General features: G+C 40.2%; 2 protein-coding genes across 3 annotated transcripts; both read left to right on the forward strand.

Moving 5' to 3' along the window:
• Positions 1-636: 636 nt before the first annotated feature.
• LOC121190661 (adapter molecule crk-like) lies at positions 637-10041 on the forward strand. Its single transcript, XM_041051581.1, has 3 exons — positions 637-1136; positions 3053-3657; positions 5641-10041. The coding sequence occupies exons 1-3, from the start codon at positions 917-919 to the stop codon at positions 5773-5775; spliced, it is 960 nt and encodes a 319-aa protein (XP_040907515.1). The 5' UTR covers positions 637-916; the 3' UTR covers positions 5776-10041.
• Positions 10042-11026: 985 nt separating this feature from the next.
• On the forward strand, positions 11027-22848 carry LOC121190602 (14-3-3 protein epsilon). 2 transcript variants are annotated; one of them, XM_041051471.1, is made up of 7 exons: positions 11027-11236; positions 14976-15175; positions 16564-16670; positions 18244-18450; positions 19046-19182; positions 19652-19706; positions 21826-22848. In XM_041051471.1, the coding sequence occupies exons 1-6, from the start codon at positions 11173-11175 to the stop codon at positions 19657-19659; spliced, it is 723 nt and encodes a 240-aa protein (XP_040907405.1). In that variant the 5' UTR covers positions 11027-11172; the 3' UTR covers positions 19660-19706; positions 21826-22848. The 2 variants fall into 2 exon arrangements, with proteins under 2 accessions (XP_040907405.1, XP_040907404.1); XM_041051470.1 differs by lacking the exon at positions 19652-19706.
• Positions 22849-24170: the final 1322 nt, after the last annotated feature.

Genomic DNA, 24170 nt, shown 5'->3' on the forward strand with positions numbered 1-24170 from the left:
GTACTGACAGAAACCTTTTTTTTTTCTTTCTTTTCTTTTCTTTTCTTTTCTTTCAAGTGTGAATTACTACACAGTGGTATTGTAAGCATTCACCAAGTGCAAACATTGCATTACAATGTAATGATTACATTAAACTGTGGGGTTGACTATCTCAAAGTTAATTTTGAAATCACAACTAATTGTATTTTTGGTTTGCGTTTGACTTTGTTTTATTTTATTACAAAACAATAATTAAAAAAACATAAAAATATTCCATGTTATATCCAGGGTTAGGGTTAGGGTTAATGCATGTTTGTGAACAGTTAAAACGCTGATTTGGAGCAACCAAAAATCTGCATAAAAGTTTAATTGTGGTGCGTTTACGGCTTCCAACAAGTTAGAACATATTGCGAGCACTTGGCTGCATCAAGCCGCCACATTATTCTGAGTCAGTCTTTCCTTTGGATTTAAGTATTCACACTCAGTAAACCAAGGGATTAAAGACATACGCAATAAACACTGGGGGCAGTGATATACAGTGCTGTAAATTAAATATTAGAGACATCTATTAGTATTTACAGTGTTTTCTTAGGGGCGTGAATGCAGCGCTTCCCATTGACCAGGCATCCCTTCCGGTAGATGAGGTCAACGTTTCCCTAGATCCGCCATTTCAGTCCCGGAGTTTCTTGTTGCACATTAGTTTTGAATAATTTTCTAATTTTAACATTTAAGCTGCAGATAATTGAGGTTTGTGTTGCAACATAGATTCAGTCAACCTAAACGCCTTGGCATTATTTAGTGGAAGTTGCCAGAGTCTTGGTATTATACTGTTTTTTTTTTTCAGCGGCAGCGTTAGTCAACCAAAGTTTTTGTATGAGTTGCGGATAGGGAGAGGCGAAGGGGAAAGGCCTCAAGCCTCGGACAGGATTTCACAGCCATGGCCGGTAATTTTGATGCCGAGGACCGTGCTAGCTGGTACTGGGGAAGGCTAAGTCGCCAGGAAGCAGTGTCTCTTTTGCAGGGACAGAGACATGGTGTTTTCCTGGTGCGGGACTCAATAACCAGCCCTGGTGACTACGTGCTGTCCGTGTCAGAGAACTCCAGAGTGTCCCATTATATAATCAACAGCATCAGTAACAACCGGCAATCTGGCTCAGGTAACGTTGAATTATTTGTCACATAGCTTAATGCGTTACTGACCTTGTCACACATGTTCACACGATACTTCAGTACTTATAAGCATTTTCAGTTTTCTTCTGGTTTACAGGGAGTTAGCCTCGCTATGTCCCACTCTCGTCAAGCCACGCCAAACTCCCATTACGAAATATCCCATTTAAATTGATCGTTGTAAATTTGCAATTATACATTCTGTTTATCGCTTAGTTAGAGAATTTTCTGTGTTACCGCGGCCTGTTGTGGGAGTCAGCATATATATAATATAATAATCTACCCTAACTTTAACAAAAATGGAAACTTAAACGTGCTTTCCACTGCTCGCTACATGCACCGCGGTCTATTTTGGATGTTGATGCTAACTTCCTAGCTACTGCTGGTGGAACACAACTCTGAAGTGCCAACACTTTTGACTGGAATTGTATGTTTTTGTGCTATATAGGGTCTAATCCTCTTGTAACAGATATATCAGTTGAACCTGGCAATGTAAATATCATAAGTTATGTTGAACAGATCGTGTACTAGCCGAGTAGAGTTAAGTGGAGTACTTTTTAAATGGAGTTTGGTGAAACTTTACCGTTTACCTAGCTAGCTACCAACAACCAATCACACTTAATTTATTCTGCCAACACACGTGAGACCGTTAATTTATTTTTTCAGACTGGGGGTTGAGGCGGTGTTTTGTCCATGTTTAGGCAGCAGGACGGTAGCTCAGCGGCTAGCGGCAGCGAGGTGGGCTGGGCTGCTGGCGCTGCTGTTGCAGGGATTGAATGGAACTGGGCAGGCTGGGCTGTCACAACTGGAGGATGACTGGTCAGATTGGCGTCTCTGGAATGTCTGTGATCCTGCCCTGTTGCACATACATAGCCCTGCTTACAGGTCTGCTGCTGTGCTTGTAGCTCCTTAATGGCTGTTGCACAATTCTTGTCATTTCTGGGCTACCTAATCACTGGGTATTTTTTTTATCTTTGTCTCCCTGTTGTAAACCAACAACTGTGGGGCTATTTTGGCAATTACATTATGGTAGTGTGAAAAATGATTTATGCAACAGTAAGTTGCAGGTAAAAGACCAATGTACCAATGCAAGATCAGTTTCTGGGCTGTCTTGTCCAAGAATAAAATCTGTGACCAAATGTTAGATCAAACAGATATTTCAGCATGCCATTGGCAAATAAATACCTTTTTGCAGAGGCTGTGAGTACAACAGCTTTTCTCTTCTTGAATCTATACTGTGGTATAAATTTGACAGCCTGTCGAGATTTAGCTTTTATCGTTTCTAGCAAGGTGTCTATTTATTATCTTTAGGCCATTCTGGACAACACTGCAATTTGGTGAACAGGACTGCTTTATGACATTATTGGTTTTACAGAATATTTTTTATTAATGTGATGAATTACCTTGACTTGTCATGCATTTAAATTGCTGAATTACCCGAAACCGGGCATTCTGGTTATTCTCTTTATAAATTGTTTCTCATTTGAATTTTCATAAGCTAAATCGAGAAAATCCCAAATTTCCCCAAGGGACCTCCCAAAGGGATCAATAAAGTATATTCTATTCTATTCTATTCTAAAAAATAAAATTTCATTATCCTTGTTCCGTCCTGTATTGTGGACCCTATGGGCAGGGTCATTAAGAGCCTCACCATCCCCACTGCTGTGAGAATGTTGGTGCCCCGTCTGTTCACTTGCCATCACCTTGTCTGGGATATTGAAATTATTTTTGACCATGTATGTTTGTTGTGTGAATGATGTATATTTGGATGAGAACAGTTAAATTCAGGGTGAGCTGGTCAGTGCTGCCAGTAATTGTGGGCCTTCTTGATCTGTCCACGGATATTAGTTTGTTTCTGTTATGTTTTACCTTCACCAAACTCACAAAGTCGCCTTTCCTCTGCCAGGTTTGGCTCCTCCGCGGTTTCGGATTGGGGATCAGGAGTTTGAAGCGCTGCCAGCCCTGCTGGAGTTTTATAAGATCCACTACCTGGACACCACTACACTTATAGAGCCCATAAGCATGGCCAGGCACACAGGTTTCATCAGCTCCTCCTCTGTTGGTGTCCCTCAGCAGCCTGAGGAGGCTGAGTTTGTCCGGGCGCTGTTTGATTTCCTTGGCAACGATGAGGAGGACCTTCCCTTCCGCAAGGGTGACATTCTGCGTGTGCTGGAGAAGCCTGAGGAGCAGTGGTGGAACGCTGCGAACCAAGAGGGACGAGCCGGAATGATCCCTGTCCCCTACGTGGAGAAATACCGGCCTGCCTCGCCCACTGCTGCCGGCCTGGGTCCCCCCGCTGCGGGAACTGGACAGGGGGGGCAAATTGGAGGGGTAACGGGAAGCACAGACGGAACAGGGGCCCCACCGGCCAATCCTCCGGGGGATCCAGGCCAGTACGCTCAGCCTGTAGTCAACACTCAGCTTCCCAACCTACAGAACGGGCCTGTGTATGCCCGGGCCATTCAGAAGAGGGTGCCCAATGCCTATGATAAGACGGCGCTTGCTCTAGAGGTAGTAATGCCACCCATCATTCATTTTCTCCAAGGCTGTTCTTCTATTCACTGTTAACCTCTTTTGCCTCTCTGTTTTCTTTTTTTTGGGGGTCTCAGCTGAGGAAGCCTAGATTGTCCTGATTGTTAATGGCTTACTCATGCATGTAAGCATGCACACAAAGTATCTTTACAAATGCAAGCTGACAGCGCACATGAAGACACTCACAGTGGGATGGCTTTTTAGAGAAAGACAGACACAGATCCCTTACAATGGCCCTTCTCTATGTACACATTGTGGCCCATTGGATTAATGTGAATGTTACATTCATTACCACTGGTGAAACAAGGCACATTGGTTTTAGTTGTTTTCTTGGAGCAGATAAACCAACAGTGTTTGCACACAAAATGCAAATGATGGCGGAGGTTAATCAAGCCAGTTTGACAAAATTTAGTTTGCTGTGAGTCCAGTGGAAGGAACCCACATGCACTGTTTACCATAACCAGCTCGCTGTCAGTAAACTGGCAGCACACACACTGTGTTATTTATATATTTTCAACAACTGAAGGACTGTTGACAGGCTAGCTATGGCTGTAACTAACAGTTAACTTTCATGATGGATCATATTCCCACTATTTTGTTTTGATTAATTATTTATGTAGTCAATGAAATGTCAAAAGATAGTAAGAGATTTCCATCACAGTTTCCTTCTGCAAATGTTTTGCTTTGTCCGACTCATTAGTTTACAGTGATATAAAACAGCAAATCCTCACAATGAAGAGAGAAATGTTTTTAATTGGAAAATTACTGGAACAATGGTTCAGTTATTAAAATAGTTGCTAATTGACTCTCTAATCATTAAAACTCTAATGCTAGCTAGCTAGTGATTAGCCATCTTACAATATTAGGTAGATATTAAGTGGTCATTGTGATTGTACCAGTAGTTCTTTCTCATAATCCCCTTCAGCCAACTTGCTTCCATCAAGTATTACTGACAGTTGAGCTGCATTAAACTCAGATGAATTCAGAAAGATTAATTCAGTTAATTAAATTCACAGTTAAATTACATTTAATTAGTCGCTTGAGTTACCTTGATAACTTGTATTTTGCACATACAGTCTACCTTTGGGCAGTTGCCCAACTTTCGACAGAGCCACCTCTTAAATTCCACTGCTGTCAGTTGTTGAGGCTCAGGCTGCTCTCTTTATTTGAGTCTTCTCAAGAAATGCAGACTCCACCATTTTGTTTGATTTAACAAGAGTGGAAGATGGTGTGTACACGTGCTGCTGTGTGAAATGGAGCAGACGAGATGACATTGCGCTGTGTTTATGAACCTCTGCTGTTGTTAAAGTGGGTCACAGTATATTTGTACTGTCTGCCCAAGTGTAGCTAAGATTCACAGGGCTGTACTCAGTGCTGTCGCTGTAGATAAGGAGTAGCAATTAATCAGTAATTTAATTTAAGCCATTCAAATAGTTGTGGTGTTTTTCCTTTTATTGTATCGGTGGATGTTCCTGGCAACCAAGTTAGTCTAAATGAATGAGGTGAAACAAAATGGCAATTGTAGAACCAGTTATGGTAAAATGGCAGCATGAAGACCTGAACTTCTGGCAGGCTTGAGGACTCACAACTGGCTTGCTGAAGCTGCTCACATTTAATAAAGCATGACTTTACATTAAAGGTCTTTCAGTGACACTGCAGCACTGATCAGTTCTACTGGAGTACTTAAACAATCTGTGTCGTACTGCTCTTGTGTGTCTGTTTAACGAGGATGTTGGTGTTTGCTTTTGGTGTTCTGCAGTCATTAAAAATAAAGATGGGTCAGTCAATTCTGTCAATAATGTTCTTTCTGCGGGCTTGATAGAATTTGAGTTAGACATTGAGCTCGTATTGATAGGTTCGACTTCCATGAACTGATTCTGCCTGTTGATGCAGAGTGGGGCGAGAGAGTGTGTCACTGTAATTTATATCCCTGCATTTATTCTTTGTTCTGTCCTTTGACAGGTGGGAGACATGGTAAAAGTGACCAAGATCAACGTGAATGGCCAGTGGGAGGGCGAGTGCAAGGGCAAACGAGGCCACTTTCCCTTCACCCACGTTCGACTGTTGGAACAACAGCATCCTGACGACGAGAGCTGAGAAACACACGCACTCCCATCGCCTGCGCACATCCCTTCTCTTTTGGCCATTTTGTCATGCTCAGAAAGAAAAAAGATTTGTACAAGCACACAGTATATGAACCTATGAGCTAAACCGATCAGGCCCTCCTGACCCTACCAACACAAGACTTGTTGGTTGATCTTGCCTAATGTCATTTTGATGGACGTCGCTCACACTAAGAGTTTACACTAAGGTCAGACTGATATCGGTTTGCCCCTATTAGCATCTCTGTTCTTTTTTCTTTTCTTTTTTTTTTAAAGTCAGCCTTACCCACTACCAGTGTTGGCTTCCTCCTCGACTACAGCCTTGTAAAAAAAACCTCCAAAATCTGCAATGAAATAGTTCCATCAAGTAGCTAGCAACATTTATTGGTTTAATATTTATTGGTGTAAAACCTTAATTGAACACACTTGTGTGTTGCCTTACGCAGAATCACGAGAGGTGAGGTGTGTTTAGCCTAGCTTAGCACCACGACTAGAAACAGGGGTGAACAGTTACCTAGCCAAGTCAAAAGAGAAAAGAACAAGTTGACAACTTCCAGTAACTTCGAAGCAGTTTTATTTACTTTTTGTACACTGTTTGTTGAGCAGTTATAGAATTAAGGCATTGTTTTAGGGTGCTTTGACACCGACCCTGCTTGGTGTTTGGATCAGGTGAACTACTTCTTTTAGCTCGATTTGTTTTTGGCTCGTGTAAAAGCTGTTAGTAAAGCTGTGGTGCAGACAAAACCAGTGGACCCAAACCAGGTTGCAGTTCGCCTCCAAATAAACTCTGGAGCGAATGCAAGCCAGACTTAATGCAGGACTTTGTGATGTTAGATATGATTACATGAATTCAGAACAGAACACGGCATTATTTATTACACACAAGGTCCAGTTGCAGTCACCGAGTTGCCTGTCAGTCCATATCACTTTATGTTTACAGCTTTTTGCCTATTTGTAATAAGCCATGAGAACAAGAAGTAGAAGGAGTAAGAACTAAAAGACAATAATGAACCTTTTTCTCTTTTGTCTGGACCAAATGAACTAAAACTACAGGTATAAAACCAGACATCAGAGCTATTTCTTTATCCACCACCAGTGGACTCATGCTGCTAACAGTAACAGAATTTAATCAGCTTTTAATGGTGTAAAAGGCTGTGGCAGACTTTCAGTGGAAAAGGGATGAAAATTTTCAAATGAAAGAGTTTGAATATTAGCAAAATTTGAGTTTCAGTCCACAAAGGGCAGTATTAGGCACCAGTAACCGATATCAGTCGAACCCTAGTTTACACACCTCCAGCCCAGTATTGAAGTCTGCACTGCACATACAGCTCACTGCAGAGCCAGCCCACTCTTCCCTTTCTGCCGTATCTGTGTATGCCCTCCCACTACATTTCATTCATACACAGAAGGGAAAAAAAATCAATTGCACACAGGAGACAAAACACTCAGCTTCTCTCACCGAATCATGAATCAGTGAGTTTTTGTAGAGCTAGACTGTGAACCTCCGAGCGAAACGAGCAAAGACTTTTCCTGAGGACGGCCCTCCTCGCAAAGATGACTTCACCAACTTATTACGTACTACCCACACTACAAACCAAGTCCTCTTTTTTTTGTACTAAAAGTGGAAAATATTATGATAGAATTGACTATATATATACACACACCTTACATGCTAAATACTGTAAACATTTTTTTCCTTCCTTACATTTGATTTTCTTTTACTTTTTGTTACCAGAGACTGTACGACTTTTATTTTATGTACCTCTTTTAAAACACTATTCAGCGCCAACATGGATGGCTTCAGATGCAGCATTGTGAAAGAACAAAAGAAGCACCCTGTCACAGAGGACGGAAAGATCCCCCGAGGCTGTTTTAGAAGATGAGATGAGAAAGGTTGAGTGATTTTATTTTTGTCTTCCAGCAGGCTTTTTATGACATTATCAGTTGCAAAGGTTTTTAAGAAAAAAAATCCATCCTAAACACTAGTGCTCTTGCATTTTTTATGTATAACTGGTAAAAGAGACATAATGTCACTATGTCATTTCTTGTGCCACTAAAATGCTGTGATCGATACCTGCTGTAGGTTTGTTTCTCACCAGCTTCTTTTCGCATCAGCTATGATTACACATAAAGCTTTAAGCACACATATGCCCTCAAAGCATTATGTCAGTATGAAAATAAACCATAAAATGGTCAGTTTCTCATCAAAAATTTCCAGAATTCTGTTTTACAATGTGCTGGCTGAGCTTTGTCTCAAAAGCGGGGTTGTCCTTCTAAACATTATCTCCTGTGTTAGCCTGTGTAAGCTAGTGAGCACTTAGGTGGCTTGGAAATGGTTTTGAAGTGTGGTAAATAGCAATGACGCTGATGAAACCCTGTGACCAGTGACAGTAACACTGTTTTTGAGAGGAAAATGCATCCTGTGATCAAAGTTGTATTATTCACATGGTAAAGGAGACTAAAACTGCATTCTACCTTATACTTTCCAAGTCAGAAATTCATGTATCATCTTTCCCATGATGCATAAATGCAGTCGATGTTGCTATATTTCTTGTTTGTTGGCAATGCTGACCTACAGCAGGAATATGGTGAGTGACAAACCCCAGCTGCATGTTGAAGTTGTTTGTTTTTTGTTTTGTCAGTCACTGGGGAGGATTTGCTGAGTTATGTCCTCTCTACCTCATGTCTCATGGATTGGAAAAGATGAGGAGTTCAATAGGAAGTGGCCTGAAGCCTAAGGCTCAGTCAGTCAGTCAGTTTTGTTTTTGATATTTTAAAATCAATAATGCGGACCCAAATGGTTTCCAGAGCACTCCCATAAATAGATTTTGTCTTTGTGCTTTCCAAATCACAAGTTCCAAAAAGTCCTGGGGTCAGATGTAAAAATGATGCCTACACACAGAAATTATTCATATAGCTTTAGCCTCACAGTTATTATAAAGAACATGTGGTGAGAAGTTGTACATTTCACACATACATCAAAACAGCATATTCATAATATTCTTAAGGAGCTGAGTGTGAAATGGTAACAGGAGCAGAAATTATTTTTTTATACTCTAATGACTTTTTTTGTACCTTGATATATTAAGATCTTTGAGCCACACTTTTGGGTTATATACAGCTCCATACACATCAGCAAACTCCTGCTATAGTTCAAAGGCTCATATTACATATTTCCTTGTCAAGGCAAAAATATGTGAGCTCAGCAGAAATATTGGAATTGATCACAATTAGTGGTTGATATGCTGATAAAAGCTGGCTTTGTCTGCATTAAGTGCATTGTTTACTACTAGCACAGAGTGCCTGTATAGAGCTTACGGGGTATACAGGTGACCAGTTAATACTAAATGACTATTGTGACAAGTGACAACAGTCAAATGGCCATGAAGTGTGCTGCTGCAAATGGGGTGTGTTAGTGATTTGGGGGAAGTAAAATCAAGTGTGAGATTTATCCCAAAACACAGGATCATTGAGGAGTTTTAATGTGTCAAAAACGGTTTGGGGAATTTTAAATTATCTGTTGTATAATTTGTAATGACAAACTTACAAAAATCAAAATTGAAAATGCAAACTGTGATGTCAGCTGTAGTTATTATTTTTTGCATAGTTTTACATCAACTGGATATCAAAATGATGTTTCAGTGGTGGTCATTGCTTCTGCCATATTTCCCACATTATTCCTTCTAATGGAAAGAAGTGATTGTGTTTCTGTCCATTCTGTAGTTGTACCACTTAATTTAACATTTCTCATTTTTTCCCCATTTGTTGTAATGCCTTTATGCAAAGTGTTGATTGGGTATTGCATTCAGATGCATGGCACTGAACTCCCACTAATTGTTGCCTTTGAGAGAATTTTTCAGTTTTCATTTCATGGTTTCATAGTCATGACATTATTGTAACGCACAGCAATTAAAGACCAATGAATTTTAGTTTATTTTTTTTTTAGAGGATACCACTAATGATTCTACAATATGCACCTTATCTCCTTTACAGCTCAAGAAAAAACACATTAAGTCTCAAAATGCCAAATAATGTTTAAATGTTCCTTTTTTTTGTAAGATCAAATATTTTTGCCTTTGTGCCATTTCACCCTGACTTTGAAGAGGACCGGAACAAGCAAAAATAGGATTTTTTAAGAGGTTGTACAATATGTCAAAGTGTTATGAAAATATATTATTTGAAGTACAAATTTTCCTTTTTATTTTCTGTAGCATGTAATGTGTTAATATACCTAGTCAATAAAAAATATACCAAATTGTCAGTTTGGGCTTTACATTACTGTCTTTTTAGGTGTGAAGTTTTTCCATTTATTCACATTCAGTATTAGTTGTTAATGCTGAAATGGAGCTAACTTTACACTGTGCTGATGCAGCTATATTTATGTACTCTCACGTGATGTTTTTAAGTGATCCCAACTTTTTCAAGCTGAGATACTCAGTTTGCTTATGTCCAACACAGGACATTTTGTCTTATGGACTCCCATAACAGAACTGTGGTCTTATGAGCTAGTAAACCATTACATGATAATTAGACAGTATTGAAATTAAATGAATAGTGATTTGTGCTCTACAAAAGGGCTAAAGGGCTTTCTGTGTCTGTTGTGTGGTTTTTCTGCATTCTCACGACATTATATACTGTACATTGCTGTGAGCATTTACTACACTGTATTGCACCATAGTGATTAGCAATTGTATGGCTGTATTTGTTAGGAAATAGTCTGAAAAACTAGAAGCTCTTGCAAGATAGGTCTACATTTGGAAGTTGTAATCTGCATTTTAATTATATACACTAAAATGGGAAATATTGATGGTAAAATGACATTTCATTGCACAAAATTAAAAGAGAAAAACCTTTAAATACCCTTAAAATAGGTCCTGTACAACTGCAAGAATAAGAAAGGAAAATAACACTCGGGCATTTCAACATGATTTCTCATAATGATTTTGCATTTTTGCTAAGATACGGTTAAAAATACAAGAGGGAAGTGGGACTATGAGTCAACAATAAGGTTTGATGTTTATTAACATGCAGATGCTTGTTTGTGTTTTATATGTGTGCCGAATGGAAGGCTTGGGCCTGAATCACTGAAATGTCACGTTTATTGAGAAGTCTCCTCACAACATATTTGGTGGTGTTTGAACGGAGTTTGGTGGGGTAAACTCGGAGAGTGGTTTATTTCGGGACTTGGCATGAGGGTGTAGGCGTAGATGAAGACTGCTGCGTCGGGTTCCCGGATGGAGCAGCGACGCCATCTTTACGCCAGTGCCACCGGTGGGTCTTCGATTCAGCGGAGCGACGGTGCTGTTGCTGATCCACCACCAGGAATCGCCGAGCAGCCGATAATCTTCCCTTTCCACCGGGACGCTACGAGCAGCGCCGACACCCGAGCACCATGGCAGATAGAGAGAACTTAGTATACCAGGCAAAACTCGCCGAACAAGCGGAGAGATACGACGGTAAGGCTCTCCATAGATAATGGTCAGTGCAGAATGCCTAGCCCCTCTTCCCCCCCTCAGTCTCCCTGCGCAGGGGGCTTGGAGACGCAGGTAAAGCAGTTCACATGGATTTGTCGGGTAAGAGGAGACAAAATGGCGGAGATTTGTCCAGCCGAGTGAACCATTAGATGTTAAAATTAATTGTGTTGGGCTCGAATGGAAAGAACAGATTGCTTCATGGAAAAATAAAGCGTGCTTTGTTGGGTGCCTCGGTGTCTGGTTACCATTTACGTTACGTGGTGAGCTAAGCTAGTGCCCTGCTAGCGTTAGTTAGCAGGCTATCTAAATTGCTAACTAGCTGGCTAGCCTTTTTTTCTCCCAACCCCGACACGCGTCACGCCAAACTCCATTCAAAAATACAGCGGTATAGCAAACGTCCACACCCCATCAAACATGACTTGCGCCTTCTGTGAATTGGTAGTATCCACTGACAAAGCAAGGACCCATCTGCTCCCGCAAGCAGCGGCAGTTTATCTGAAAACTATGCCACAGTTAATGCTAGCATCATGTGTTTTGGTCAGAGACGACCGTGCTAGCCTGGTCAACCAGTTGTAACCAATGGAAAACTTCAGTTAAATTTAAATTCTTCATATCGTGTCGGCAGCACTCAAAATATAACAGTGACATTATTTTTTAATAACTCGTCATAGGTCTTGATTTGCCAGATGAATTCAGTAAACACAGACACTGCGGCATTCAAGTTTTAAACTAAAAATTGTGAAAGAGTTTGCTTCATTTGACGCTACTGCTGCTTTACTGAGGGCAGGATCGCCATGCGACTGCCTGGTTAATTGATTGATAGGTGCAGCACCAATAGTGTACAGGGATAGGCGGGGTAGTTAGTAGTACTAGTATGTGATTGGTTGCTGTACAACAATCTCGGTCAGAAGGTCATCGTAAGCCCACTTTTCTCTGACTTCAGTGCTTGCTCAGTTGGCTGGAAGTCTTGTGATCAAAGCAAAGTTTATTGAATATTTATTTTAATATTTAAATAGTAAATTGATTATCAAAATAATGGCTGATTTATATTTCAGACGATGACTGACAGCTCTTGTTGAATCATATCAAAGACTGCATTACCCTGGCTTTTGTGGTGGAGGAGTCAATATATGGAAAGCTGCAGGGGTCAAGACAAGTATGCTCTAACGTATGAATGCTCTCAATAACATGACACAGCAAGACTCAGACAGCACATCGTGTTGCATCAGTTTGTGCCCAGAATAGACACTGAATGTGTACACAAGTAGGCTGTATTGATGGGCAATGTTTTTAAAAGGAGAAAGACACTGCAGGTGTGATAATAGTCTCAGCAAGAAGCCAACAACAACAATGCCAAATAAATTTCTGTAGCCAAATTTCTATACAGTGATCTCTCTCGATCACTTCCTGCGATTTCACAGTAAGTGTATTTAGAAGCCATGAACACAGAAGCATTAAGCTTATTTTGAAACTGTAATGAGCAATTGTTTTTATATTCTTACTGAAATGATTAATAGATTATCGTGATAATTATCTGTTAATCACATATGATTCAGAGAGTAATCATTTCCACACTAACAGCCAGTAAGCTGTCTAGTACTGTGGGTAGGTAGCCCGCCTGCTCCCACCTTCTTAAGATTCATTCTTTTAGCCATTCTTCAGTACTTGCATTAGACGCCATTTCCTCCCAGCCCAACAGTACACACACAGATAGTAAAATAATCTGAATTAATTGAACTTTTCTCAGACACAGAGAGAGCTCTACTCAGTCTGAACAGTCAGTCTGGCACAGTGTCTTATCCGCTGCGACTGCTTTCCATTTGTGCCTCCTCTGATGTAAAGAGGAGCTGACAGTTGACAAAAATAGTGTGTGAATAGTCAACATTGTGTTAACCTGTCCATCCCAAGCTTGGGGTTCACATATTTGTCTAATGCAAATAATAACCTTCTCCTGCTGCAGAAAGTATTATTATTCGACAATCCCATTAAGCTCTAGTGTTGCCTTATTGTGCTGTGGAGCCACAGTACATAACCTTACCCCTAATGTCCACCGGACATGGCTGCATTGTGTTTTGGCTGTGCTGCAGCTGCCAGTGTTGATTGTAAGCTTTCTGCCAAGCAACTTAATCGTCAGTAGATATAGTGTCATCCACCTGATTTTATATGCGTCTGCACAAAGCAGTGATGCTGCGGTACCAGCTCCAACATTTTCAAATGTAGACGAAGCTGCCAAGTCTGTGCCTCTCTCCAGAGAATAGCCTCAAAAATTGAACATAAAATGAGCAAGGGGGTGATGAGGTGTCCTGCTGTCTAGGATGAGTAGTCTGCTACGTAACTGCAACATCCATGGCTCATGTCTGGCTGGAGACCATTGTTGCATGTTACGCCCCTCTTTATTCCTATAGAGGATGAGTCACAGGTTGTGCATGCATCAGAGGGACAGATTTCATCTTTGAAATGACTGTGATCAGTTTATAGGGTCTGTAGAGCTTGAAATGCTAAAAAAATGTTGAAAAAGCACAGAGAGGTCAGTGAGTTTATTGGAGGGCAGGCCAGGCTGGAGGGTAAAGCGATCAAAGCAGCATAGTGCTCCTCCTGGCTTGTAACCATCGCGTATCAGGTTTCGCCAGCACGCTGCTTAGAACCCTGCTATTGGCTTAAACAGGTAACACCCTGTCTGTGAAGTTAAAAGCAAAATGATTGTCACTCTGCGCTTTCCTCCAGGCTAGCATGATTAGCTTGGGAGGTGTGACCTGTCTGCAGCGTGAGCCACGCTTTTGTTTCAACAACTGTTAAAGATGGCGTTTTTTTTCCTTTCATGTTAATACCACACACGATGCTTCCTATAGATCAGAAAGCATATCATCCCACAGGAAGCACTGGTCCATTTACGTAATGAAAATAATTGTATACTATTTTGTATATTCATTTTGTACAAGTGCAGAGCCAGTTTAGGTGTTTATGTTCCTGCAGTGCCTCCTTGAACTGTACCATGTGATTTGGTTAAAGAGGCTCCATATTGTGTCTGTTGGATGACACTCCCCGGGGAAACAGCATGTTGTGCTGATTACTGGCTGCTTCAGAGCAAGGTGTCAGATTGTTTTCATTGCCATTTATATATATTCATATATTTATTTTTCACAGTGTCACACTTAATCACCTTGAAGATGTGAAATTTAAAAGTACAAGAAAGACATCCCTCTTGTTCATTGTTCTGACTCAGCATGCCTCCATAGGTGTCCATAGGTGATGAATCTGCATTAGAGCAGTATATATACTTGGGCAGTGTCCCAGGCACTCCATTAATAAAATACTCAAGATGACAGAAACCTCTCAAGGCTCTGCATTGTGGTTTAAACCTTGTTAATGGAAGGAGGCTGTGCTCATTTTCAATTAAGAAAATCTGTTGGTGCCAATAATATCGGACAAGCTTGTTTTTTATCTTTCTTTTTTTTTGTTTAGTCAGGCTCTAATTACAAGGACTTAATTGCTGCCATTAAACAACTTTAACCTGACAATACCAGTAACTGTCCCGGCCAATAAAATGCAGTAAAAGGCTGTGAGAGAACTATTCTCCCTCAGTCTTGTGTTTTTTTGGTCACAGAAGAGTGAACTGAATTTGAGTATGTTTTATTCACGCACTGTGTTCAGGTTGTTGCAACTTCAGGGGAGCTTGAGAAACACATTTCTGATGCCATTTGGTTTTTTCTGTGTCTCTCAGAAATGGTGGAGTCGATGAAGAAGGTGGCCAGTATGGACGTGGAGCTGACGGTGGAGGAGAGGAACCTGCTCTCAGTAGCGTATAAGAACGTGATCGGAGCCAGAAGAGCCTCCTGGAGGATAATCAGCAGCCTCGAACAGAAAGAAGAAAACAAAGGCGGAGAAGACAAACTAAAGATGATCCGAGAATACAGAAAAACGGTCAGTTATAAACTCAGATATACTGTTTACGTTCACCAGGGGGTTGATCATGAAAATCCAACTGTTTATGCAACATTTTGTCATGTTTCTTTCATTGAAAACAATCTCCGCCCAAACAATGGATAAACAAGGGTGAAATGAATCTTCGAGCTTTATTTTTCATTCCATTTTGCTGTCATCGGGCAAAAGTATTGGTGAAATGAAATCACATCACATAACTGCAGTAAGCTCAAAGTCCTGTATTACATATAATCCTGGACACATGCCCACTGAATTGAAGTTGAACTGATCTGAAGATCTGCCTTGTTGTTTCATGGAGATAAGTGTAGTCGGTGCTCTCTTAGATAATCTAATTTCCGTATCCATAGGCAAGATGCCAGAGATGCTTTACCCTCTGTGGCAGGACTTTTTAAGCTCTCCTCCACTGACCGCTCCACTTTCAGCAGAGATGGTGAGATTTCACAGCCCAGCAACACTTGTCTGTGAAATAATGAGGCAGGCAGCAACCATGAATCAATTTTAAATCACCTTTTCTTCATTTTTGCTGCAGAGAAACTTCTGTCACTGGCAGCGCTATTGAGTTCAGTGAAGCACAGCAACCCTCCAATCATTCAGTGAGGGAAACGGAGAGATTATGTCTATGACTTTATGTAGGATAGATGCATTTCGTCCACGCTCCAGTGTGTGAAATTTGTATATTTGTCACTACTTATGCCACACATAGGCATTATTACTGAGAATTTCTGTATGTAAGGTTCTTTATTTAAATTTTTTTTTTCAATATTCGACTGAGGATTAAATTCCGGGACTATGTCCTTGAAAAACTGGAAAAACTGACGAAGGCTAGTGACTGTTAATGCCTGGTGACTATCCTTGAGTGAAAATCAACGTAACAAGCGTTTGACTTACCAATCAATGCAAACTCTTACTCGCCACCCAGCTTCCACTGGGTAAAAGAAATATCCAGAAGCAGAGCTGTATTATTTACGAGGACATGTCGACATATAGTGATAATAAAAATGTCAGACTTGGATGGCCGACGCTGACCCTGAAACTGAGGCACAATATACCCAGTCGGCTTTTCAGTGACAAACGCTTCCGCGGGGACTGCCCCAAAAAGCTGTCCTTTGTATCCCTGCTGCTGCCCTCTGTTAACTGTTGCTGGTGTGGCGGTGTTCAGAATTTATGTTTTTTTAAAGAAGCTACTGCCAGCCCAGACTCGACTCGACTGAACCTCAGCTGAGTTGAATCATGTTGAACCATCTTTGAATTGTAACAGAATTTTTTCCTTTAATTTTTTCAAGGAGAATTATTTTAATCCCATCCCGTTTATGTAACCACACAGACCTACTGACAGTGGTGTTGGTGTGTGTTTTTTTTGTCTGCAGGTTGAGAAAGAGCTGAAATCAATCTGCAACGACATTCTGGATGTACTGGACAAGCACCTCATCTTAGCTGCAACCACGGGAGAGTCTAAGGTTTTCTACTACAAAATGTACGTATCTAATAAATATGTGTTTCATGCCGTAAAGCTGAGGGTGAACACAAGCCTTGTGGTGATTAACTATTGTAAGTGTGTGTCTGTGTGAGTGCTTCCTGTTAAATTTCCATCGCAGTGGTTCCCAAGTCAATCCTTAACTAAGTAATTAAATGTTGTTCTTTGCTGAGCAACCTGAATGTTGAGCATAAACTAAAACACACAGTTGCTGGGTGGAGATAATCTGTAATTGCTCAGACCTTTGTGAGTCACGTTTTACGCTTGCATTTACAGAAATACCCAAAGCCAAGCATTTCTTTGTTCATTTTTTAATCACACTTTCTGTGATTCTGAGACTAATTGTGCAAGGTTTCAGCAAAATTTGAGAATCCTCAGTATTCCAGCCTATTTAGAGCAGCCTAGAGCCTTGTCCCACTTAAAATGTTTCATGAAAGGTTCAGTGAAGTTGAGGTCTGTGGCTGAGGAGGGAAAGCCTTGCAAGTGAGAGCTCCTTGCTCTTCCTTGCCTTTAAATAAACCTGGCAGAGCTTAGATGTATTTAGAGGCTCATTGTCCTCCTGGAAAATGAATATCTGCCGCACAGCTTGAAGCCACTAAAGATATCATGCCCGTGCATGAAACAGCACCTCTCTTAAATAAATAAATAGATGATTCAACTCTTCAACTTTCGAGCAGATGAAACTGTCATCAGAATATTTTACCCTCCATTTTCTGCACTGCATCTCATTTGGCTGTCTCCTACCAGACACTCTCTGATCACATGAAGCTCGAGTTTTGAGTTCAGTCGTAAACTGTCTGCTGTAGTGAAATGCTGGCTGATTGTTCAGACTTGGTTCTTTATTCTCTCAGCTCAGTACAATCCATGCAGTACATGCTGATATATTTTACGAATCTGTTCACTTGATATTCTCCTCTTCAGGTGGATTGGTCTCTTCATATCAGCTTGGCGTTGCTTTTGTTGAAAATGAGACTCTCCAGCCTGTATTATTGAGCTTCCCGTTTTTTATATGTATATAAAAGCAACGCCAAGCAGATATGAAGAGACCAATCCACCACTTTTTTTTAAATATATTTTTTTAAACAGTGATGAAAGAGGACCATAGTGATTTATTCTGTATTTGGAAAATTAGAACCCATAAAGACTCCCACATTAAGATGATATTTTAATGAAAAATTATGTGACAAGATGTTCAGTAAACCTTGAAGTCTTAGTGAATGAAGTCAAACTGTTTCATCTGTGTATCAGCCAAGCATTAACAATAGTACATTTTAATAAATGATGAAAACCAACAGCTCTATGTTTGGATACTCACTCTTAAACAGTATTAATATTAAAAGCCCTGCTCAGTATCTCAGGTGTGTTTTGGAGTATAACTGTTAATTTTCCCCAAACTGTACAGTGCAGGACGTTTACCTCAGTACTGCTGGTTTGTTAATACAAATCTACACATTTGTCAGATGTAATTTTATTTTTATCAGTGCTCCAGACTTTAACTGTTAGTAATAATATGTTTGTAAAGCACATGTGTGAAAGCAGCTGTCAGTCTGACTGTGTTGCTCCTTGTGCTCAGGAAGGGAGATTACCACAGGTACCTGGCAGAGTTTGCCACAGGCAACGACAGGAAGGAGGCAGCAGAGAACAGTTTGGTAGCGTACAAAGCTGCTAGCGACATCGCTATGATCGAACTCCCTCCAACGCACCCCATTCGTCTGGGATTGGCCCTTAACTTTTCAGTTTTCTATTATGAAATCCTCAACTCGCCGGACCGCGCTTGCCGGTAAGTGTAAATATTTAATGTCTGTTTTACTGGTGTGTTCAACTTTATGCGATGTGATTTTTCTTAAACTTCAGAATAAATATCGCATGTATCAGGTGGACAGAAACGTCTCATTTTGGATGTTTTTTTTTCTGCTCCCTAGAGTCCAAACATCCATAACCGCACTTGTCCGTGCATCAGGAAAAAGTCCATTACCATTTTTGTCCAGTTTGGTTAATTCCATCCACATGTTTTAACGTCTTCTCCTTTCTGCTGTGGTTTAAATCCCACATGAAAAGAAACCTGGGAGTGTGTTTTCAAGCTGTCAGAGAATGTTGTAGTTAAATGATTCTCAGGAACCTGGCAACTTGGAACCAGTTCTTACTGGGAACAGATTATTAATTTCCATTTGGACACACACCACCTCACTGCCTCTGCACAGCTGCAGTTGTTAACAGAATCAAACACAGATGCTGTCCATGGTGACACTCACTGTAGAACAGATGCAGTACACACTGTGTTTACGTTACATTACCGTTGTTTGTATACAGTATATATCCACCTGTTTACTGTATGCGTGTGTGACCTTGTTGTCTTGCATCCCCTCTGCTGATAGGCTGGCGAAGGAAGCATTTGACAATGCCATTGCAGAACTGGATACGCTGAGCGAGGAAAGCTATAAGGACTCAACACTTATCATGCAGTTGCTACGTGACAACTTGACACTATGGACCTCAGACGTGCAGGGAGACGGTGAGCGAGCAGTTCCTTTCTCCTCAGGACATTAGTTAAAGCTGCTTGAATAGACAAAAAAATCTAGCAGTGTTATCTCAGGCTGTTCATCTCTGGGTGATACTGATGATTAGCTCCCCGCTGCCACCGTCATTTGTCTTTTGACAGATTTTCTTGTTTTTTAAAGCTGATTTTTTTTTCCCTACAAGCCCCCCAGCTGCTCGTTTGCAGCTTCTGAGATACGTGTCTATGAGTAATGAATGGTTGTCTTCAAGTTTGCCAAGAAGGTTTCAGAAATATTCTTTAAGTACATAGGCTAATACACTCAAACAGCATCCAGACAACAGAATAACTCTCTAACATTTTCCCTAACCTTTCCTCTCAGCACAGTGTTTCCTCTGAAATCAGAAGCACTCCTCCCTCTTTTCTTTCTCAGGCTCAGTTCTCACACTCTGTTCTAACTCCTCTTCTCTCCCTCGTTCTCCTGTAGATTCTTAAGGACAGCCCTCTTCCTTCCCTCTTCCTCCATTATAGAAGTGTATTTTGTAAGTCGTTCCTCCTGTCATGGGCTTTTTTTTTTCCCCACCTTAAGCGAGCACACCTGTCTCACTGCCCTCACATCCCTCACTAACTTCCTCACAGCACAAAGTCCAGCTGCTGAAGCGTTACAGAGATATTTCAGTGTCTCCGGGGTGTCCGCAAGTCTGGGAAAGTTTAAATTGTGCACGATTGTTAACTCAATAAAGTAAAAACAACACAGAGAAAATATTAATTCAGTTTATATGATATTACAAATGTCAGTGTAGTTTTTCTTAAATTCAGGTTTAACTTTGGCTCTCTATTAAAATAAAAAAAGGTACCTGTGAATCCATGGTTTACATCTAATTGGGAATTGTCAACAGAAACCAGTTTACAGGTTAACTTTTCACCCATGGTGGGAAAAAGATTGAACTGTAAAGCCTTAAAATGAACAGAACTTGTGGACACCCTGGCCCTTTCACCGTTGCACGTCAGAATCAGTGAACGCAGCCCACTGGGGCATTACAGCAGTATGGAAACCTGTGAACACAGCTTACTGAAGTGTGATACAACGGACAAACTGCAGTAACAGCATGTGAGGCTGCTGCTCCGTCTCCTGTGGCTTTCTCACATCCCAGTTTGCTGTGGCGCTAATGAGCACTGTTACGGTTTCTATTTTAATCATGATGGATTCTTGAGCCTTTGTTATTTGTGCCTCTTAATTCTTCATTACACGGATGGCTGTGCTGTCTCTATGGAAACCTTTCCAAGCAACCAGTTATACAGGTTCACAAGGCATTTTACCCCCTTAGTAAATCTGACCAGGGCTTGTTAAAAAGACACTGTGAATTAACTCTTGGTCACAGGCCTGCATGTTGACACAATCAGTGGTGAACATGTCGCTCTACTTGACTGATCCACTGATGATTTCTGAGCTGATCCCAGTCACTTCTAAAAGAAAGATCTCTTTCAGTGACGTGGACTCACCCGAATTTCAGTTTCACTCCTTGAAATGAGCATAAATCATCAGATGACAGAGCATTTTTTTTCCCTGATTGCATTCCTTTACTCTGTAAATAATGGAACTGCACAGGGTGGTTTTGTGGTAAAACAAATTGCATATCCTTTAGGTTTAGAGAGGATAATATTATCATCCTGATGTTTGAAATCGATACCCTGTCAGCACCTTCCTTTGGGTACAGTCTTAATTCTACATGGCATGTATGAAGCGGTACACGTGTGCACAGCCTCACACACCTTTTGTGAAATGGTCAGTCTCTAAAACACCAGTTGCATGTTTTAGACTTAGTTCCAGCTTTTTCTTTATCTAAAGTGAAATTAAGCTAAATATCTTTGGATTTTTGAGTTTCAGTCAGACGAGAAGAAATGTGAAAATGACACTGTGATTGCCAGTAGCAGAAATATTCACAAGTTTTTTTCTTTCTGTAGTTCTACAGTGTATCACTCACCAACTTTATCTCAGCAACACACTTTCACAGAGTTTTTTTTTATAGTAACGTGATATTGTACATGATTTGTTGCCAGCTTGCCTTGGTATTGTATGTGGTTATTGTGTCTGTGTTTTAACTCACTCTGTTTACCTCCCAAAGAATTGCAGATAAAAGTTAGCTCTCGGACAATGTCCGTTGAATGTCAGCTTTTATTGTTCGTTAAACATTGTCCATCATCCCTTTGGAAAAAAAAATTATAATCAAAAATAAAAAGTATGCAAATTTAAAGTCAAACCAGAAAGTATCTCTGCAAAATTTAATAGATAACAGATAATTTGGGTCCAAATTTTCAAATTTTACACACAAAGTTTAGTGTAGCATTGCATTTGGCACATGTGCTTTTTTTTTTCCCCCAAACAAAGGAAGCTTAACTCTATTAAGCTGCACTACAGGAAGTGTAGTGTCTTTGGAGCTTGGTCCACATTTGTGACTAGAAGTCAGAATATCTTTGTCTTTGGTGCTCGTTCATCTGACATTAGGAACTGGGCTCCCTCCTGATCGAGCTCGTGGAAGCTCACAGGGTTGAGGTTTTCCTTTTGTAACAGCTACATTTAGCTGCTTTTGAAAGTCTTATCATGAATTGAAAGATAAGAGCAACCTCCATGACTGTTCCATGTTTTTGTCTTTATCTCAGGTGAAGAACAGAACAAAGAGGCACTGCAAGATGCGGAGGAAGAGGCCCAGTGAGACTGAACAACACAAGATGAGCCCTCCTCCTCCTCTTCCTCCCCCTCCTCCCCCCTTATTTCTCTCCTCCCAGCACTAGCTCCTGTCCCCAGCCACAGTTTTCAACTGGGTTTATACTGCAGCCCACACTCTTTCTCTACCTTTTCCTCCATTTCTACCATCTGTCTCGCCTTTTCTCCTCATATGCACGTCATCTCCCAGTCTCTCCTCACGGCCTGCTTGGGTCATTTCCACTCCCCTGGGGTTTTACCTTTTCTTTTTTTTTTTTTTTTTTTTTTGATGACTCCTTTTGCAAATCTGTACCCTTTAAGGTTCGTGTCCTCCTTTTACTGTTTTTATTTTTGCTTTACTTTGCTGTGTCATCTGTTGCCAAGTACGCTTGCCTGTATTTGTAACACACATATGCAAGAGTTTATTTAAAGACAATACTTTGCTGTTTGACTTTTTTTTCCCTGTGTATGTGTGTTTCTGAACAATACGTTGTCCATGCTTCTGTCAGGCAGTCAGTTTCTAAACATTTCAGTTTGCAAATTGAGACAGTGGTGATGGAAGGTTCAAAAGGGATGCGTTAAAGCTTTTAGGAGGAACTAAGTGCCCTGTTTACTTTGTGGTTACCAAACCTGCTCCTTCAACACATCACTTTTTTTTTCTTTTTTTTTAAATGACAAACTACAGAATGTCCCCCTTCTCCAAGCATCACTCTGACCTCTTTTCTTGTCCACTCTCGGACCAAGTATTGTGCTGCGAGGCTGTAGCGCTTTTGCTAATGGCAGATAGTTAGGTAATGGCTTTTTAGCAGACAAAACGTTCGTATGTGTGTATGGGAGGGATATTCTCAACACTCTTGATTGTAATGTAATGCAGTTTTGCATTGGCACTATATAAAAAAAAAAAAGTTTGGGAAATAGAGGCCTGCTGTATCTTTACTCCCCTGACTCTTCCAGGTTTCCTCATCACAACTCTGTCTCTTTCCTCTCATTTCCTCTCTTCCTTCTGTTCAGTATGTGTAACGTGAATCTGATTTGTACTACTGGATATTCTCACCGGAGCCACAAGTACCATCTGTATTCTTACTGAAACACAGCATGGAATTAACATTAAACTTCAAACTGAAAAATGATAAAATAACATGCGTGAGATGTTTGTTTAACTGTACTCTAATTGATTTGGTTTGACATTTTTTATCTGATTTTCAGTCACTAGAGGGCAGTGCTGGACAAGAGTACAAGAAAGATTCCTACTTGAGATTGAAGGCAGCAGTTCTGCACTAATAATAATATGATTTATGTTTTTTTATAGTTTGAAAACTTTCATTTGCAGTGGTGGAAGAACTATTCTCATCCTTTACTTAAAGTATAAATTCACCACTGTAACAATGCTCAATTAAAACAGAAAGGCTAAATTTACCTCAAGTATTATGATGCAGAAAACTGGCCCCTGTGACTGATAATAACCTACGATATGTTCATCTTGAACAATATTTTTGATGTAAAATAAAATTTTAGTCTGAAAAGTAAATAAAGCTGTCAAGTAAATGTACAGGAGTAAAAAGTATATTCTTCTAAAAAATATGTTCTTTTATATTCTTCTAAATTGCAGAAATATAAAGTAGTGTGAAAAGGATTGCAGTTGCAGTAAAAGTACCTCAAAACTGTACTTTGTAAATATAATTTCACTTTCCACCACATTTATTGAAATTTGCTTTTTACACATAAATATCTACAGTTTTGTCTCAAGTTTTTGAGTGGTACGGGTCGAGCTAAAAATAAAACATTTCTTTACAAAATATCTACATGATTACAAGACTGATTTATTTAGAATTAGCTTAATTTAATTTTTTTGTTTTCTAATCAATTGCTGTACTTTCAAACTCTCCAGGATTCTTTCATTTCAGAGGCAATTGAGTAATTATTGCACTTTTTATAACTGATATAGAGATGGGTTGAGAAATGTCTACACCAATCTCCACACAAAATGAAAGATTTGACAGCTTCCAATTCATGACATGATGGATTAACTCAAATGTCCACACATTATACTTTATCCAGCAACTGAGTAAAAAAAGAAAACACGGTAAAGTGTGGCTTTGTTAAGAAATGAGATACATGTAGCACTTGTATAAATAATGTTAGAAAACTTTATCAGTAAATAAAACAGATTAAACATTGCCAAGTAGTTAAAAACAGAACAGAGTAACACAATAAAACCATGAACAGCATAGTGAAAATAAAGCCAAAACCGTTAAATCACCCAGTAAAGTACCTGCTGCTCCAGAGCCGCATGAGGCTTTCA

The sequence above is a fragment of the Toxotes jaculatrix genome, chromosome 12 (genome assembly GCF_017976425.1).
Source record: "Toxotes jaculatrix isolate fToxJac2 chromosome 12, fToxJac2.pri, whole genome shotgun sequence".
NCBI lineage: Eukaryota > Metazoa > Chordata > Actinopteri > Toxotidae > Toxotes > Toxotes jaculatrix.

What these genes read in the sequence shown, in the direction of transcription:
- LOC121190661 (XM_041051581.1), top strand. Translation starts at nt 917, where the DNA reads ATGGCCGGTAATTTTGATGCCGAGGACCGTGCTAGCTGGTACTGGGGA. An exon ending in CAACCGGCAATCTGGCTCAG is followed by an intron (nt 1,137 to 3,052) that starts GTAACGTTGAAT and finishes TTCCTCTGCCAG; the next exon opens with GTTTGGCTCCTCCGCGGTTT. An exon ending in AGACGGCGCTTGCTCTAGAG is followed by an intron (nt 3,658 to 5,640) that starts GTAGTAATGCCA and finishes GTCCTTTGACAG; the next exon opens with GTGGGAGACATGGTAAAAGT.
- LOC121190602 (XM_041051470.1), top strand. Translation starts at nt 11,173, where the DNA reads ATGGCAGATAGAGAGAACTTAGTATACCAGGCAAAACTCGCCGAACAA. An exon ending in ACAAGCGGAGAGATACGACG is followed by an intron (nt 11,237 to 14,975) that starts GTAAGGCTCTCC and finishes TGTGTCTCTCAG; the next exon opens with AAATGGTGGAGTCGATGAAG. An exon ending in TCGCCGGACCGCGCTTGCCG is followed by an intron (nt 18,451 to 19,045) that starts GTAAGTGTAAAT and finishes CTCTGCTGATAG; the next exon opens with GCTGGCGAAGGAAGCATTTG.